Below are 19,945 nucleotides of genomic sequence, written 5' to 3'. Positions count from 1 at the left end.
TAAAAAAAACAAACATGTTTCATTGATATATACACAAAAATGAATATTAGGAACTATATTTATCAAGCATTATACTGGGCAAGTAAAAATAGTTTCTGGGCAAACGAAATGTGAAAGTCACTTGCCTGAAGGGCAAGTGGTAAAAATCCTTAACTTCAACCCCTGCGATATTAATCCTGATATGAAAGATAAAGGTTTCATTACAGGGGCTGCATTAAATATTTTACAAAGACTTACAAAAAGAAAAAAACATTTTGTGAAAAGGTAGAATTTGGCAAACAAAGTAATATTATTTGTTAAATATTCTGTTTTTGGTCAATATTTGACCCCTTTCCAGGTTACAGGATGTATTTTAAAGACTATGAGACAACCCAGGTATGAATTTATTTCCATACATTGACACACAGGGTTGTCAAAAGTACTCATATTCTGTACTTAAGTAAAAGTACCGATAACTGTGTAATAAAGACTGTAGTAAAAAGACAAAGTCAAGTCAAGTTTTTTTTCTTTACCTTAAAGGTTAAAAAATAGCTTTTAAAACTATTCTTAAAATAGTTTTATTCACATAAGGCAACATTTTCATCTGTTATATCTGGTGTTTCCGTGGCTGTAAATGGCTCTTTGGTTCAGTGTCTCACTATATATTTATCAAATGATAAACTTGTTAGATATAAAGAGAATTAAAAATATAAAATAATGAATGAAAGTTTTCAAGCTTCATCAAAGCAGGTAATGAGATTGAATAGCTGAGAGCTGGGAAGTCAAAGTGAAATCATTTCTGAGCTGAATGAGTTTGTTTCCAACTTGTGGCCACTACTGTTCTCTGTTGCTCCAATAAGGCCACTATGGCCACCACTACATCCATTTAGGACTTGGGATTTTAAAAGTTATCCCTAAAAGTAAACAACACCAAAGTACCACAAGTAAAAAAAATGAATATAAACCGCAGACTGAGTTCTACAAAATTATTATTGACAATTAAGTTAGAAAATATAATCCTCGTTAAAAATCATTTTCTTTGGTGTACTACTTGATCCCTGAGAAGAGAGGGAGGTGTGAGGTAAAGGCAAGTATTTCATTTATTACACCAAAAAAATATCTTCTTATTACTCTAACACAGGTCTTCTTTTGAAAGAAAAAAACCCACACAAATATACATTAAGAATGTAACTTTGCAACAATTCCTCATATTGAGCATGCATTAGGCGACAGTGGAGAGAAAAATTCCTGTTTAACAGGAAGGGATCTCCAGCAGAACCAGAACAAGGTTTAGCAAGAACGATTAGTCAGCTGACTAAGCATGTCTACAGTATTTCAGATTTTTTTCACAATAAAACAAAGTTATTTAACAACGGAATGAAAATGAAAAACACCTAAGAGTTAAGATTGCAAGACGTTTTTTTATCAGTCTTAGATTATGGTGGCCTTTTTTATAAGAATGCTACTTCTTCATGTCTTCAAATGTTGGACTCTGTTTACCATGCTTCATTAAGGTTCATCACAAACTGTAGAGCCATGACATCACTGTGACCTTTACTCACAGGTGGGAGGTCCTTCCCTCTCTATGAGAAGGCAGTGTCCTTTTTTTTAATTTTATTTACAAGGCCCATCTTGTATTACTGCCCTCTTACATTTGTACCTTACTTAGACAGAAAAGCATGGCTTCTTATGCCCTGAGATCCAACGATCAGCTGTTGCTCACTGTTCCTTTTACCCGCACAGAACTGGGGAAGAAACCCTTTAGCTACGCAGCTCCTTATGTGTGAAATTTTTTTTGTTTTCAAAGAAACTGGAAATTGACTGAGTTTTTATCTTTAAATGCTTTTAAGTTGAAAGTGAAAGAATTTGAAGCAGCCTCAATGATATGTAATTGCTTTACTTGATATGTTTTTTTTAAATACTTTTTTTAATGTACCTGTCATTTATTTTAATGTATCTATGATTTTTATGTAACTTTGCTGCCTCTTGGCCAGGACTCCCTTGAAAAAGAGGTTTTTAATCGCAATGGGATTTTTTTTCCCTGGTTAAAGCTACAGTGTGTAATAATTACAGGGATATACAGACAGAAATCTAAAATATTATACATAACTATGTTATTTATCATCATCTACGAGCTCAGCCTCTTAACCTTAATATTTGCGTTGCCTTAGAATTCGTTATTTATAATTACATAGGAGCGGGTCTCGCAGCCATGGATAAGGAATTAGCTTAAATTTAATAAAAATACATTTAATTTAAATTACATTAAATGTTTCTTTTACTCTTAGAAGAGCTGAAATGTAGCAGTAAGCGTTTCTACAATCTGGGCAGACAGAAAATACCCGATCAACTCATCTCATTTTAACTTTGATCTCAGAAGATCAAAAAGAAACGGCTGCAAGAAACGAGTGCTGTGAAAGTTGTGGATGTAGAGAAGACAATAAAAAACAGAAAGACTCTCATCCAGCAGTACTTTCTATGCCCTTCATGTTGGAGTTGTTAGGAATAGGTAATGAACAGGTTTATGTAGACCATGATGACATGCTGAGGAATCGCTCTGTTATCAGATGTTCTTCAGCAGGACCGTCTACTGTATATATCACTTCATTGTTGTGTGGTCAGCTCAGGATTTGTCCTGCAAACCTGGAAGAGTTGTTACCTAGATTTCTGATGGGGATCATGGCTGTGAAGTTCTGAACTTTTGCTCCATTCATTGATCCAAAATCAGTTTATCAATCCCTCAGTTCTACTTCTGCGTCTCTTCATGGTTCTGAAGTGAATCTTCAACAGAATCAGAACCATGTTTCTCTCAACAGCTTTAGGACCTTTCTATGATGGTTCTGTATGGAAATAAATGTTTTGATCTCCCTTGAAACTGAAATAATAAAAAAACAAAACAAAACAAAGCCTTTCTTAGTTTCCTGATGCTGGATCTGCTCCCTCAGGTGTAAATCGCTGCTGATTTGGTCCATCTTTGGTCCATCCCGACCCGCTCAACCTCATCCATCTTATCTAGACGGTAGAGGGTTTCTGCACAGTTCAGTGTAGACCTTGCAGACCTTTTGTAGACCTTAAAAACCGAAGGGTCACCTGATCATGCACGCTATCTGCAACTGGAGTAATTAATCAATGATCACAAAAGGAACCAAACAGAACTTATCAAGGTTTAATTGACACACAGTAACATTTCCTGCAACAGGAGGAAATGTTTCAGTGGAGAAATGTTTGTGGGTAAAAGTTGCTGAAGTATTGCCAGGTCCCAGCTATGATTGACAGCAGCAAACTGGTATTTTACAGCAACACAACATGCATGGTAGGCAGACCATTCCCAATGATGATAGTTTTGCAACAGAGGGATTAAATCTTTCTCCAACATATTCAGAGACAGATGAAATGGAGGTCACTTCTCCTGAATTACATCACATCCCAGATGCAGGGACCTGAGGAGGGCACAAACAGGCGATTTTAGACACAAAAACAAGATTTCAACAAATGTGCAGTAAATGAATCCCTGCCTCATGTTGACAGCACTATATGACATCTATCTGTACAGTTTATCAACAGAAAAAAAAATCAATTTAAAGGCAAACAGTTCTTTTAGACAGGGATTTTCCTAACTTAAAACATTTTTTCAAAATAAAAGCATTTTACAGATTTTTATGTAAGATTATATTGCTACAATAAAACATATGCATTTCTGCCATAAAACAAAACATATTCTAAAAAAAAAGAGACATGTTAAAGTGCAATCACACAAAGGCTCTAATCTTTACCAATGGGGTGATTCATATTGTTCTCCTGCCCTCTGCAGTGGACTTTCAGTTTTTCTTCTCTCTTGACTCAGCAGCTTTTCCGAGCTTCATCCAGGATGCAGAAAGAGAAGCCCTCAGAGCCGGAGGAGGAGGAGTCAGTCCCTGGGGATAAAAACTCTGCACAGAGGATCAGACGCTCAGACTGACCCAAGTGAGCAGAGCAGAATCAACCATCCAGAGACGCCAGAACCAACCAGAACACGTCTGGTCAGAACTCCTCCTTCTGCAGCTGATCGGTGAGTTTCATCTCCAGACATTCAGATGAAAGTTCAGCAGCAGACAGATGGATCCAGATACAGATGGTCAGACAGATTAACAGGCTTTAACTATGAGGAGGTGAGTGTTTTACAGAACAGCTTCTGATACTTCAGAGATCAAAGGTTTCCAGGTTATTTCTTGACTTTCTGGGTCAGATCTTCATGTTTTCAGCCTAACTTCTGATGCATCTCCTCCTGTACTTTAAACTAGACAAAGATGTTTTTTCTTTTCTTTTATCAAAAAAAGAAGGTTCTGGATTGTTAATCATGAGATAGAGTTCAGTTTGAGTGAAAAATCCAAGCTTAGCATCAGTCAAAGAAGTCTAATAAATCATGCAAACAAGGGATTTGACTTTGATTTCACTTTTCTCTCATCTAACACATTTTAAATGTAAACTTATATTGCATAAAATGTGCAAGTGTGTTTTTAAAAAAGAGGAATAATGATGATTTTGTTTCTTAAATCAAGAAACAAAATCATCAGAATCAGGCTTAAAATGAGAGATACAGGAGGACATTTCGGGCTCCACTGAAGTGCCTGTGGTCATGTGTGCTGCAGCAGCTGGATCCTGATTGGCTCTTTAATAAACTGGTCTGATTATAGACTGAAGGATCTGAGCTGCTGATTAAAGGTTTTCAACATCTGCTGCTGGGTTAAATGTGCCCTGGATTTGGTCTTCAGGGTCAGTGTGGAGCTGGAACACTGGGTAGGAGTTCAATGGGCAGAATATGTGTGGGAGGCAGACCCTGAGCTGTGACTCACAGGCTTCCTGTTTTTCTCCTGTCTTTGTGGACTTGTCTCTGTTTATTTTTGTCTGATCATTGATGGAGACGTCAGCTCAGCTGTCCGCGCTACTTCACTCTGATGGACCAGCTGTGTGAACAGAAAGCTGCGCCTGAAAACATCCCTCTGTGTGACGTCTGTTTCATAGAAAGCCCAAAATGAACTTTAGTAACCTCAGTTTCACAACACCAGCAAACTCTCACCCCCATCTGTCCCCTGACCTGATTTCAACAGATCCCTTTCAGGAGAGAGTGAGGCAGCATGAGCTGCTCTGGCAGTTTCCTCTTAATTCAACTCTATCCATCTCAATCCTTCCTTCAGCATCAGAACCTGGAGATTCATTTATTTCTCTGTGAAAGCTTTTGCTAAAATCATCTTTACGCTTTCTAACAAGAAATCCTCTTGAAGTATTTCAGATTCAGCTAACATGTAAATACCAAACAGGTAAACCTGACTCCATCAGCAAAAATCTGCAGAACCAACATACACCTACATGCCCAGAGGTTTTTGCCCTAACAGTAAGACCCATGTGAACAAACAGAAAGGTTCACCATCCCTGCAGCTAAAGGAGCTGCACAGCACCAGTCTATTCTAGTTTTTACAGTTATTGACAAGCAGGAAGCTGCAGAACATTTTGTGGACAATTGCTTCAGCCAAAAAATGAACCCTGTCATGATCCCTGTTTAAGAGTTTTTGTGGCATTCATGTCTGTAATCCATGGCTATGATGCACTGCAGTTAAAGTTTCAACATGGCATGTTACCATGCCAACATCTGGAGCCCTACACACAAATCACTGTGGTCATAGTCCTTCAATAAAGCAGCAAGATTTAGCTGTTGATTTGATCAAGTCAGAAAACAGCAACTTCTCACAGAATCTTGATTAAAACTAGAACCAGTGATCAAACTATGAAAAACGAACCACTGCAACAGTAACCCATAGGGAGATAAAACCCATCTCACCCGCATTTTGTAAGTCTTTTTTTTTTTTAAATTTCAGGTAACAATGACTTCCCCTCTGTTGCCCGTCCTTATCCTGTCGTCTTTGGTGTTCATCATGGCGGCTGCTGAACCTGCTGGCTGTAAGATCAGGATCACCGACAAAGCCTTAGATATGTGTAAGTATTTGGACATTAGGTCTCAGAAAACAGAGTAACAGAGTTTAAAGCTGATGTGTAAATGTATGAGTTCGAATTTCTGTTTCCAACGCTTGCAGCAACAATGTCGGAACATTATGGCGCTCCTAAGTGCTTAAAATAAAAAGTTAAAACGTAAAAAATATCTGATACATACATAATGTATAACTGGATGCAAATTAAAAAAATTACCTCTCAGCTTATTTTTAGGAAATATCCTATAATGTCTTTTGAAAGAAAACTGGATCATCCATCCATTTTCTGTCACACTTTATCACAAGTGGCTTCACTAGGGGTGCTGGTGCCTATCTCCAGCTGTCTACGGGTGAGAGGCGGCTTAGACCCTGGACAGGTTGCTGTTCTATCGCAGTGCAACACAGAGACAAACTGGAAAAATAAAATTCATTTATTAAGCCAGAATTTAGAACACACAATTAACCTACAGTTATTATTTTTGGACTGTGGGAGGAAGCCGGAGTACCCGGAGAGAACCCATGCATGCTCAAGGAAAACATGTAAACTCCAGGCAGAAAGACCATGGGCCGGGATTTGAACCCGTAACCTTCTTGGTGCATGGCAGCAGTGCTGCCCACTTTTCCACTGGATCATAATAATAATAATAGTAAAAAAAAAAAATTATTACTCCATTTTTTCTCCCTATACTTGAAAATATTGTTAAGGCTTTGGTTCGGATTGCCTTCTATAAGCACAGTGCTTCCCCGTTTAAATAAGGTTTGGAGGTGAATTATTGTAATTTTAAATATTTACTCTAAATAGTACAGTGTGGATATTTTTACGTAGTTTCCCTCTTGTTCATTTCCCTCCCCGGTTATACCCAGCCGTTTCTCCCTTTCAAGAATCTTGTGGTAAAGAAAAATAAAATATAAACAACCACAAAATAATACATATAAACACTTTTTAAACTCTTCAAAGAAAGATATATACGTCATCTTTAGAAGTAATAAACATCTTTGTAGGAAAATTTGTGCATGGAAATATAGAAATATAAAATGTAGGGACTGAAAAGGCAATGAAATGAGCTGGGGGTCTATTTGCTTGTCAGCAGGGGTGGTTATGTGTCCAAAGAGCAGGGCCGTGCAGAGACCACTAAAGGGGCAGGTGCTCAAAAAAAAAAAAAGGGCACATCTTATCGCATTTTAGGACAGGATATTAACAAAGTCACATAGCTTTCAGAGTTTAATGAACAATGATAAATTACAAAATTGTGAGACATACAATCAAAGCTAAGGGAAATCTCTACATAGAACATAGAACTATGCATATGTAAAATATTTTATTAGTAATTTCTTTCTGCAGGTCTATTTTGTTATAGGAAAGTATTTCAATATTCAAACCTGCAATTTAGCCAAAGATGTAAATCAGAGCTGGACCAGCAGACATATTTTGTCTTTACAGAATTAAACTGTTAAAAATGCATACAAGGGCACAATGCAACCTTTTAGTGTACTGTAATCTATAAAAAAGAATGTCTGCCTGGTTTGCTGTACTGACAGTGGAGATGGAGACGGTCCATTCAGAAAAGCAGAGCTGCTGCATCAAACTTTAACTAGAACTGCAGAAAAAAAAGAACAAAACAAACATTTTATTAATGCATGTCACCATGAGAAAAGCCTACTCTGTTTGTGCCTTAGTGTATTTTGTAAGTACCTATATACATTTTCTTCAATCTTTCCCCTTCGTTTTTTCTTGTCAGTTTCTCTTTTCTTTTTTTCCTCATTGTCTCATCTTTTCTGTGTTGAGTGAAGGTCAATGTCTTATTTATTTCAGTCTCTTGCCTTTCTTTTTCCCCCAAACTAAATCCAAGATTATGATCCAAAAACTTATTTTCCGTCATGGTGATTTAACTGTTTAAAAACAAATTTCCAACTTTTAAGCATTTTTGCTATTTTTGTTCTCTTTTGTTCACAGCAGCAGTTTTCTGTTAGCCATGTCTTTAAAAATGTTAACCTCACTGTGAATGATTGGCACATCCTTCTTGATTGCCAACAAAAGAAGGTCTGACAACCGATCCTCCTTGCATAAGCTGCGCAGTTTTGTTTTCACCAGCTTCATACATTATATCTATCATATATCTATCATGGTAGTTCTGGATGAGTTCTCCTTCAAGATACATTTACCTAACGCTAGAATAAATGAAATGTACATCATGCAGCAAAGGAAATTAGAAAATCAGACATATATCCATTATGGAGATGATAGGTTTTTGACGGGCGATGTGCCCCTATTGCATAACTAATACTGAAGAATGTCCTACTATCATTAACGACACAGGGAAGCTTTTTAGTTATCTTGCTTTGCTAGCAAAGTCATTAGCTAGCAGCTAGCTCATAGCACAAGAACAACAGCCTAATGTCTGTATGATAAAAATACTGAATCGATAGATAAGAACAGCTTTTCCTCACCTGGCTGTCTCCTCCCGCTCAGTAGTTCTTCAGAGAAAGGCGCGCCGCGTCCTATACTTTCCTCCGTTTAAACCGCTACTCATTGCTAAAGTAGAGAAATTATACAACGTTCAAAGTTTTCCGTTGTCTGACAAGTAGGAAGCCTACTCCAGTATTTTCACCAAAAATTATGTTTTTTAATTCACAAAAAAACTGTTCTGTAATCATTACAGAACAGTTTTTTGTGAATTAAAAAACATAATTTTCAATGTAAAAGACTAAAAGCACAGAGTAAACAGTGTTTTAGATCAAACAATACTGCATCATCCATGGGGCTCATTTGGTTTCACTTACATGTCTATTCCGGTTGACATTGGAGAGGCGGTGCAGACTGAAGACATAGCCATCCGTCCGATCATGGTTGATCTTGCTTAGGGCCAAATGAGCAGCAGCCACAGTGTAATGTGGAATGTTCGCTACCTTTAGCTCCTCAGTTAGCCGCCTTATCTGACTGTGCGAGAGGCAAGTGCGTCGTCACCGGCAAAAGGTCAAAGGTAACAATGTGACCGGAGGGCTTATTGTAATGTCTTTCTTGCCAAAAAAAAAAGATAATAATAATTTCAGTACATGTGTCAAATAAAAAAAAAAACAAAAACAAAAAAAAAGGGACCAAAAGGGCACATTGGGATCATGGAGCAAAAGGGGCAGGTGCTCAAGCACCCTTAGCCCCCCCCTCTGCACGTGCCTGCCAAAGAGGGCTGTGTGTGTTTTTTCCCCATGTAAAGGTGAGATGGGATGTGAGTGTCTGACCACACTGAGATGATTGCTCTCACATCAAGGAAACATTTTCTTCTTCCTGATAGAAGCGGGACAAACAGAGCATCAAAATGGATTAATTTAAATGTTTTACTCTGCAAATACATCATGAAGAACAATACCATCCCTGGGTTTTGTGGCTTATTGAGAACTAATGATGATAAATAACCTTTCATGTTGTGGCCTAACCTCACCCAAACAGGCTGCACTAACAGAATCTAACTTTGTGTCACAGACTAAAACAGTGTAAAAAGAGATAAAGCGATGTTGCTATGTGTTTTTTTACCTGGTGGGGACAATTTCCTAAAAATATGGTTCACCTCCAGGACTTCTCACTGCTTTTGGAACCAATGACTGCTCTCCATGAGGAGAAGTTGTCTTCTTTAGGTTCCCACTAAGGTGTGAATTGAGCTTAGGTCAGGTTAGGGTTAGGAATGTGTTGGTAAGGGTCAGAGTTAGGCAATAGAAATGAATGCAATAGAAATCAATTAAAAGTCCCCATCAGGATAGTGTGAAACAACATGAGTGTAACTGTGTGTGTTTTGTGTATTTTTAGTTAAGTTTGAGACTCAGAAGTTGGTTGAAGACGAACTCACCAACATCAGTTTTCCGGAGATGAAGGGGACAGAAGGACGTTTCCAGTACACCATCACTGAGTAAGGCTTCATCCTGAAAGGACCACTGTCCTACAGGGCTTCTGGCGGTCGTTAAAACTTTTTGTTGCCCTTTTCCACAGTGTAAAGATCACAGAACTGAATCTGAGGCATGTTGACCTGCAATTCATCCCTGACGTAGGTTTGTTGTTCGATGTGCAGAACTCCTCCATCTCTCTGAGCTTCCAGCGACGCATCCTTTACTGGTTCTTGTGAGTTTCACAACACAACAATTAGAACAGTGGTCTACGGAACATGGCATTTCAGAAATTATTTGTTTTAATTCTAGAAACGAGAACTGATGAGCAAATGTTGCTATTTACAACAAGGACATCTCTCTGTTCCTCTTAGATCTTAAAACAAAAAACTTATTTATGTGACATGTTGGTTCACATGATGTGCTTTACATCAGACACATCCTAATACTGTCATACTTGCATGTTTAAAGGATTCAATTTGAGTTTTTCAGAATAATGAAAACAAGGTTCACATGTCAATAAATGCATTTTAAAGTTTATTCTACTGAATCATATAAATACAGATCAATCATTTAGTGAATCTTTACAGAGATCTCTCCATATAATCAAAGTGAACAACTCAAAAATCTAAAAACAAGAAACTATTGGTGGTGAAACTAAGAATAAATAAAAGTGAGTGAAAACAGACAAACAGAAACACCAAAGTAATATGAAATATGATTTTGTTTGGATTTTTAAAGAAATATAATTGAAATGAATCATTTTCACTCTGCTCTGGGTGTAGGGTCTGGAAGATTACAAATTAAATTGATAAATAAAAATTTTAATTTAAAAACAAATGTACCTTTAAGGTCGTAGGGAAGTCATATTTAAATGTCAAATCATTCTGGCTTAAACATGTATATAAATGTAATCTTTATCAGACAATTTTTCTCCAAATTTAGAACATTTCAATAAAAAAAAAAAATCCTGTCTAAAAATCTGTGTTTTTTTTTGTTTTGTTATTTAATGCTATGATTCTGTAAAAGTTTAAAAAACAATCCACTGGACTTGGTTTCCAAGGTTTGAAGACGTCTCGCCTTGGAAACCAACTCCAGTGGATTGTTTTTTTTTAAACTTTTCGTAATGACTATGACCTGGATGACTGAGAATCTTTATCAGCTTAATACTAAGATCAACATTTTTTGAGTCATAGCATCTTGATTCATATGTTGCTGCTAATATACACATCAATTGAAATAAGAATTAAGAATCATTATTAACTTTCCCATTGAGTTCCATCCCAGTGTTCACGGGGATGGACGTCTGTGTCTTCAGCAGGCGTAGAGCTAACAGAACTGGCAGCGTTGCGAGGCAAGGGCTCAAACATGTACGGCTGGAAGCCTTCTACACCAAACCAAGCTTCTGCCGCCCTGGCGTCCTCTTCCACAACATCTTCATCCCCGCTTTCCTCCTCTAAATAAAAAATTAATGACGGAGGAGACTCATCCACGACCTCCGACACAAAACTCTCCTCCACTTACATGTTTCCGCTGTCCATAGCGTTCCTTGACAATGTCGTTGCTAAGTCACCAATTTCCCATTGCGAACCTACAAGCACTAAGCAAGATGCTTCCGACAAACCGGCCAAAAGTCCTCCCAGCGTTTCTTGGGTCTCTCTCACCATTGAGGCGTCCAGTAGGCATCCTAACAAGATGCCCAAGCCAACTCTACTGGCTCCTCTCGACATGGAGGAGCAGCGGCTACTCTGAGTCCTCCCCGGATGACTGAACTCCTCACCCTATCTCTAAGGGAGAGTCCAGACACACTACGGAGAAAACTCATTTCGGCCTTTTGTATCTGAGATCTTGTTCTTTTGGTCATGATCCAAAGCTCATGACCGTAGCTGAAAATGTTTTTTTTTTTCTTTTCTAGCTATGACACAGGAAACATTAACGCATCTGCTGAAGGAGTGAACATCAACACGGCTGTAAATCTGATCAGAGATGAAGAAGGACGACTGAAGATCAACAACATCAGCTGTGATGCCAAAATTAAGAAAATGAGAGCGGAGTTCAGTGGGACGCTTGGGTAAGACACAGAGAGAAGTGAACCTCTGTAGATCCATTTCAATTCAGTCCTATCACTGTTCAGATGGCTGTATCCTACGACACTATGAGGGCCCTAACGACCCATCAATATCAACTTTCTGCCAGAGTGTGATGTGATCTAATCAGGAAAATCTGTTCTCAGGAGAGTTTATGATTTCCTGGCTCGATTTCTGACTACAGGGATGCGCTTCTACCTCAACCAACAGGTTGGGCTACTTTCTGATTGTGACCCTGACCCTGACTCTGACCAAATACTGGTGCTGACCCGTTTATGGCTCCGCTTATGCCTTTTCTGTTAGAATCCAGTGCCCATAGTGAAAGAGAACTAAATGCTGGTTCTTGTCTTTAAGAGTCCATCTGTATTGGGTCAGTGTTGGGGTTTGGTGTTATATGGTTTCTGGTGTATTTGTTTACTTATCAAACTTGAGTAACAATATAGTTGATCTGTTTACCTAACAGATCTGCCCATCTCTAAATCACGCTGCTCTGGTTCATGTGAACTCCATGTTGGAGACGATTCCTGTGAGGACGGAGGTGGATAAGTATATTGGAATCGATTATTCTCTGATCAGTGATCCTGTGGTGACGTCACAGAGCCTCGACATGAACTTCAGGGTCAGTCTCCCCACAGTCTTCTGATAAAAGCAGACCTGGACCATTGCCAGTAAACAGTCTGTTTTTTTGTTTTCTGTAGGGGATGTTCTTTGACCTGTCCAATCAGAACCTCCCGCTGGTGAACTATGCCGTGGAACCAGTCATCAGGGAGTACGATCGGATGGTGTATCTAGCGCTGTCTGAATTCTTCTTCGACAGTGGGATGTTCGCTTACTACAGTGCTGGAATTTTCCAAATGCACATCGTCAACGAAAAGGTAAATAGAACCAGGGTTATTGCTCTAGAAAATTCAGGTGGACTCCATTTATGGCATTAAACTAGGATTGAAATATAGTCTATAGAGTCATTGGATATATTTAAATCCATTTATTCTCTAAGTTAAGGCTTCATCAAATCCTGAGTAATATAATTTATGAAATAGAGTAGAACACCATGGAATACAAACGAAAAGAAATTTAATTACCCTACATTGTCTCACAATATATATATTAGATTAGATTAGATGAGCTTTATCGATCTCACAGCGGAGAAATTCACTTGTCACATATTGGCATAGAAGTTACAGAAGGTGCAAACATGGAGGAAAGGTGCATTAAGAATAAGCAATATATATACAGTATATCCAGGTATATACAGTATATCAAGATAATATCAAGATATATATATATATATAGATATATAGATAGATCTACCTGACAACCAAAAGCAGAGCATGGATGTAGAAAACATTTTCTGAGCAGTTGGGAGCAGTAAACAATATAGTTCACAGTCTTGGAAGAAGGATCTGCAGTAGCATTCTTTTGTGCACCAGGGGTGTAACGGAACCAACATCTTACTGTTAAACATCAGCTTTTTGGATGTGTGTGTGTGTATATATATAACTGTAACTGGAGCGTGTAACAAAAGTAATTTCCCTCTGGGATTATTAAAGTATTTCTGATTCTGATTTTAATATCCTTTACTCAGACATTAACAATGGTTAATTTGAAAAGATAATCAAGCTCATATGGTCCCCATGTCTGAGCTTGATTCCAACCATCTGATCAATGTTAGTACCACCATATAGGTAATATGTAGTTTGCTGTATTTTTAAATAACATAGTTTGTTGTTTTATTGTAAAGGTGGAAGACCTTAGCACTGATGTCTGAGAAGTGTTGGTCATCCTAAATGGATTATCCTGTTAATTTCAGGTTGCAATTAATGACACCATAGCTAGAACACTGAACAAATATGCCTGTTTGAAAGATTAAAATGTAAAAAGACTTGTCTTTCTTCTCTGACCATTTTAGGTTTATTTCAAGTCTATTTTTTCTATAAGTGTGAACAAATATAATGTAGTTAGACTTGAAATACAGGAGCAGCACTACATGCTCCTTAAAGAAAATCTGTCCCAATACCTGGATTACAGTAAAGACAGTATCTCAGCAAACATTTCCATTCAATCATTTTTATACAGTAAATAACCAGTGTCAATAAATCAATTCCTGGTATTGAGACTGAACTTCTCTTTGATTTTATTCTTACTCAAATTTCCTTCAGATGCCTAAAGATCTAGAGGTTTTGTTAAGGACGACATATTTCGGATCAATCATGATGTTGGTAAGCAGAATTAATAAGCTAAACCAGGACAGTTGGCAGAGACCCAACAATCTGTCGTACCTTGTTGTTCACAATGTTGTTGATGTTGCTCTGTCAGAACCCAGCTCTGGTGGATGCACCGCTGTCCCTGCAGCTTGCTGTCAACTCCCCCCCAAAAACCACCATCAAAACATCTGGAGCAACTGTTTTTATGACAGCCATCGTCAAGGTGATGGTTCTGCCTCCGGGTCAACCTCCAGTCCAGCTCAGCAGTATGACCATGGTACCGAACACAGAGAACTATACCCTCACTAATTTTTCTGACTGGATTCTACACAGTATAACTACCAGTTATATGGTTTGAAATGGAAATTAGCTGCTGCTAGTATAAGCAAACTATTTTCTTTTCCTACAGGAAACAAAATTCAACGCCAAAGTTTCTATGAGAGGAAAACGTTTGGCTGTCCACGCTGATCTACGCAGGTAAAGGTTTCCTTTTAAACGTTGAAACACCTGACTGGTTCTGGACTGAAACTCAGCCCACACTTTGTTCTACTATGAGGTTTTGTGACAGCCTCTTGCTCTAGAAACAAGTGTGGATTCGTTGGATGGATTTACACTCTTAACCCAAACCTAGCTTCACACAATCACTGAACCCGCCACTGATTTCAGTTAAATATCTGAATCGGTAGCTGGTTTTAGACTAGAACTTTAAACCTACACTTGATTGTAAGCTTCAATTCTGAACTTTTTCTTGGTTCTAAAATAAAACTCAAAAGAAGTACCTGGCTTTATAATCAAAGTATTGTTGAACCTATCCTCAACGTAATGGTTTAAGGGCACCACCAAACATGCTCTGCAGCTCTGCTATCACACCACAGGTAATAAAACACATTGGCGAGAACGTTATATTTGAAGGCATTATTGAACCAGTGGATAAAGTTCCAAGCTTGAGCAAACACTGCTTCACACTTTCCTTCAAAGAAGACACCATTAGTGCCTACTGCTATTGGGGCCTACCACCCAAAGATAGAAAATCCACTGAGGATTTTACCAAAGCAACGTCACATTCCTGCTTGTTTTCCTTAAATCCACTGATCCAATTCATCCGATTTTCCCTCTAAACAAAGAGCGAAACAGAGAATATCTCAATCACTGAATTTGCTCACAGATGCTTGAGTCTTAATTCCAGTTTGTTCTTATCCCAGAAAAGAAAACAGTCTTTTCACTGCCATAGGTGAACGACTCTTTTTTTTTTTTTGAGAAGAAAAAATGAAATGAAATCAGATTATTTGAGATGTTTCTAGATTAATCAGAAAAAGTCTTTATTGCCTTCCAGGTTTAAAATCTTTTCCAATCAATCAGCTCTGGAGTCTCTGGCTGTAAGTGTTTACCTTTATTTCCTGGTTTAAATATCTCCTATTGGACTCACACTGACAGTCTGTCTGTCTGCAGCTGATTCCTCTACAGGCTCCTCTAAAGACCATGCTGCAGATGTCTGTGGTTCCTCTCATTAACAGTAAGAACCTTCTCCTATTCTGAAACCAGGCCCTCTAAGTTGTAGCATTGCTCTGATTGCTTCTGGTTTTGAGTTTAGATTGGACCAAGAAGGGCGTCCGGATCCCGCTGGCTGACGGAATAGATTTTATCGAGGAGGTGGTGGAGTATCACAATGTGTGTTTACTTTTAAAGATTGCAGATGTTCAAAATTTGTTTTCCATGTTTATATGTTTGTTTTTGGTTTATCGCAATCACTATTTGTTTACAAATGTTTACTCATTAACATTTGATGTTTGCAGGACTTTGAAAGTTTCCACATTGATTTTATAGATGGTTCCCGTTTGTTTAAAGTAGTTTTTTTTTTTTTTACAGATATTGCAGCTATAATAGAACAGAAATATCCCTCAAGGCCAAAACACACGGCTTGAATTATTCGACACAAACCAATCTTATTCTGTCAACACACCACCTACAGTAGTTTAATAGATGAAATATTCACATGAGAGTTTGCCAGACAGGCCATACTGCCACATAATGCAAGTCTTTCTAAAAAAGCATTTGCACGTTCATGTTGATGTTGTTGTTGGACCATTTTGGTTTGTATTTTCTAGATATCGGTTATGTTACACGTATTCATGGTGCCTCACATCCTTTCTGAAGGAGAAATTAAATCAGATGTGCTCCACATGTTTGACAGCTTTCTGATTTGATCAGTTATTTACACTGGTAGCATAATATGTGTGTTAAAATCAATATTTACGTTATGTTGCACCTAATATAGGTTAAGGTCATAATTTCAGACTGATATAGGCTCCTGTTTTGCAAGGAATGAAAAGGAAAATGACAACCAGTGTCAAATCAATCAATCAGTTCTTGGTAGTTGTGAAAAGCTAAAACACAAAAATGTGTAATTTCTAATCAGATGGTCAAGAAACAGACTTAAAGGCGTTGAGAACATAGGATATATTACTGGGGATATGATGACTTCCCCATGTTAGAGGTATGTTCTTGAAGTGATCAGTGAGGGCGCAGATCTATGCCTTATGTCACTGTTGCTAGGTGACAAAAGCTACGCTGAGGTGAGGGCAGAATGGCTACAAAAGGCTCGACCATCACAATTCAAAGCTATTCACTTCCGCTTTGCATGGTTTTTAACATCCTGGCCCATATAGATTGAGTCTTTTAAAGGATGCAGCCCCTGAATTGGAAAACACCCAGAGCTGCGGAGCGTACCTAGCCGTGTCTTGGGTGTAAGCGTCACATTAGCCGCGTCAATTACATTACCCAACCTGTGTATTTATAGGTTGACGCATAACTTTTCCATCAATTGCAGCATGGGTCCGACCAACAGTTGGTGATACAGTGGTACCGACTCCCAGTGGTCTGCGCAGTCCAGTTTGCCTTATTGTATTCTGGGAGTCACACATTTATACAAACCTTTTTCTGTCAGACTGCATACAAAATTGGATCCAGTGTGTTTTGGCCTTTACTGTGAAATGAAATAAGATTAGATAAAATAGGATATGTATTGTCATTATACATACATACAGTGTGCTGCAAAATGTTCCAGCTGAGGTGTATAGAGAAATAGCATTAAGAGCTGATTGGAGATGTCATTACACTTTATCAATCATAACAGATGTGCTGTTTTGCAGGGTTTCATTGTGATTGGAGCCAATCTTCACTTCAGTAAAGGGCTAAGGGAAATGATCGCAGGGAGCAGTGATGCCGAGCAAACCAACACTACCAGCACAGTCTAAGTAAATACATGGAGAAATGAAGCTGGCAGCCAGAACCTTATGACCACCTGTTAACCGTTTACACACATCTGAGCCACTGCTGGAGGGAATCGCAGGGCCGAAAGGATAACTAACCAATGTGGCTGCTGTTATTGTACTGGTTCTACTGGTTCAACTGATTTAGTGAGCTATCTGCATCTTTATGTGAAATATTCAGCTCAGTTAGTTTGAGGTCCAGATCAGAGAAGGTTTAAGGAAGTTAACACAGCAAATAGATTTTAAAACCACAGAATGCAGACATGTCTGTTTATAAATAGGTGACCAGACTGAGGGACTGTGTCAGTGGTCATAACTTTCTAATGACTGAGCTCTCATACAAATCCATAGATGATTTACATACAAACACAATGAGGAAAGTGCGACTAGGGGATTCATTTGGACCAGCTGTGGATGTTTTACTGACAGAAAGAAATATTTCCTAACGTTAAGAAACATGTTTTCAATTCACCAAGGTAACATTGTCCAATTAAGACTTTCCAGGGTGAAAGTATTTTATTTTTCTTCTCACCAGATCTTCCTAGCTACACCTTCAGCCTCACAGAGGGGTTAAGTATTACTGAAGGATGGAGCTAAACCATAGAGAACCTTTAGTCCACAAGTTGCAAAAAAATAATAAGAAATTAATAAGACTTGAATTAGATTATAGAACCGGCCATAGAGCTCCAGTGTCCTGCACATTTTAGGTGTGTCTCTGCTTCCAAACCTGAATCAAATAGCAAAATTACCTCCATAGCGTATAATCAATTATCCAGAGTCCTAGTAATGACCTGATTATTTGACTCAGGTGTGTTGAAGCACAGACACATTTAAAAGCTGGAGGATCAGATCTGGGAAAGCCTGCTATAGACTTTAGGCTTTCTTTTGACTGGACTGAACATTTGTGTCTCCAGTTTTCCACAGTTTTCTCTCTTGAAAAGTATGTTTAAATAAAAAAACAGTTTAATTCACACCTGAATCAGAAAGGATTTTTTATGTTATAGTTGTTAAACATCCAGAAACAGAGGGTTAATTTTAAGTGGCCAAACCCAACAACTGTAGTGACTTGTGACCAATGCAAACAAAAATAAGCAGAAAAACACAAAGAATGAATACATGTACAGTTGAATAAGTTGTTTATGGGAGATAGAGTACATGTTTGACAGCAGCAGGATTACGGTGGGGATTAGACTGACCCATCTTGTTGAAATAGGCAGAGATTTAACATGAGACTTAACTTCGGCTATGTAAATGTTTATTGGAAGTGTTGATGCTGAAGAGATGAGGTCTGAAAATGATTATTAGGTGCCTCATCTTGCAGTGCAGCTTGCCGTCCAAACGTAATAGAAAAGAAGTTTCTGATGTGGGTACGACACAACCAAAGTCTGTTTTCCTTATGCCCCTTTTCCATTACTGCTTAATCTATTTCAGCATGAGCACTTTAAAATGGTTTCATCCATTGTGGAGAGCAAACAACAACATCCTAGCTTTCTACTCCATTTGTGAAAGCTGTCAGACTCCAAAGTGAAAGAAAAGAACCAGAGAGATGAGGTAGCAAGAGGAAACACAAAGGACAAGTACGAGAGAGAATATAGTCTAGAGGACAGGATAGGATAAGACTCCTTCATGTCAATTCTAATACTAGCTTCATTTATTAGTGGTCAGTAATATGACAATTAAAAATCAAGACTGGTTATTAAAATATGCTCTAATTAGTGATGCTGGCCACTACCCAATTTGTGAAAGATGTTTTCAGTGCAACTATGAAAGGTCAGAACCACATGACAGCAGGTACTGATAATTTCAACCGTGAATTTCTAAATTTTATAATCTTTACTTACAGAGTTGATAGAGACAGAATTCAGAGACAGAGATCATATCTGGAAGAGGGCTTAATCAGGTCTGGAATTGACCCAGACCAAATTTGGATCAGATCTGACATAAATCAGACCTACATCAGGCTTTGATCTTATTTAATTAGATCTGGATCAGGAATAGACTTGAAACTGACTTTAACAGCACCATTGCTTTCATCTAGGCCTACTCTCTTCGGGTCTATCAGTCAATTGATACTAGGGATGTTAGACAGGGCTGGATTCAGTCATAGACGTACAGTAAATATCAGGATAAACTTCAATGCTTATGTTCACTGTACACTGCAAAAAAATGTAAATCTAAATAAGTAATTTTTTCTTGCAATAAGTGCATTTTTTCTTGAATTGAGGAGGTAATTGAGACACTTTGCCAATGGAACAAGACAATTTGCATTTAAAATAAGAAAACACATATGCATAGTTTTATTTCAAGTGAATATTATCTAATTATCTTATTTTAAGACAAAAAATACTCATTCCATTGGCAAATTATCTTATTTACCTACTCAAATTAATGGTAAATACACTTAATTTAAGATATTTTTTCTAATTTTTAGATGGTTTTTGCAGTGTAACAATATCAATAATCCTCTTTATTTTCTACCATCACTAAATTGTGATAAACATTAGCAAAAGGACAATCCATATGTCCTTAAGGAACTTTAAAAACCTCAGATGTAGATCTCATTCTGATTG

General features: G+C 37.9%; 1 protein-coding gene across 2 annotated transcripts; it reads left to right on the top strand.

Moving 5' to 3' along the window:
• The first annotated feature begins 3,875 nt into the window (after positions 1-3,875).
• On the top strand, positions 3,876-18,456 carry LOC119788660 (phospholipid transfer protein). 2 transcript variants are annotated; one of them, XM_038293218.1, is made up of 15 exons: positions 3,876-4,027; positions 5,832-5,949; positions 9,742-9,841; positions 9,922-10,050; positions 11,731-11,886; positions 12,049-12,112; positions 12,366-12,521; positions 12,601-12,777; positions 14,062-14,121; positions 14,219-14,383; positions 14,516-14,583; positions 15,440-15,482; positions 15,556-15,619; positions 15,698-15,774; positions 17,256-18,456. In XM_038293218.1, exons 2-15 carry the CDS (start codon positions 5,838-5,840, stop codon positions 17,358-17,360), a joined length of 1,476 nt encoding a protein of 491 aa, XP_038149146.1. In that variant the 5' UTR covers positions 3,876-4,027; positions 5,832-5,837; the 3' UTR covers positions 17,361-18,456. The 2 variants fall into 2 exon arrangements, with proteins under 2 accessions (XP_038149146.1, XP_038149145.1); XM_038293217.1 differs by lacking the exon at positions 3,876-4,027 and adding an exon at positions 4,052-4,127.
• Positions 18,457-19,945: the final 1,489 nt, after the last annotated feature.

Source organism: Cyprinodon tularosa, unplaced genomic scaffold (genome assembly GCF_016077235.1).
Source record: "Cyprinodon tularosa strain WSP-4 unplaced genomic scaffold, ASM1607723v1 ctg322, whole genome shotgun sequence".
In the NCBI taxonomy this organism is placed as follows: Eukaryota; Metazoa; Chordata; class Actinopteri; order Cyprinodontiformes; family Cyprinodontidae; genus Cyprinodon; species Cyprinodon tularosa.
This window is presented reverse-complemented; position numbering and strand designations above follow the sequence as displayed.

Bases quoted from the DNA above. Each gene is read 5' to 3' on its own strand.
- LOC119788660 (XM_038293217.1), top strand. From the start codon at position 4,053: ATGAAAGTTCAGCAGCAGACAGATGGATCCAGATACAGATGGTCAGAC. The intron at 5,950-9,741 runs GTAAGTATTTGG...GTGTATTTTTAG, and splicing joins CGACAAAGCCTTAGATATGT to TTAAGTTTGAGACTCAGAAG. The intron at 12,522-12,600 runs GTCAGTCTCCCC...TGTTTTCTGTAG, and splicing joins GCCTCGACATGAACTTCAGG to GGGATGTTCTTTGACCTGTC.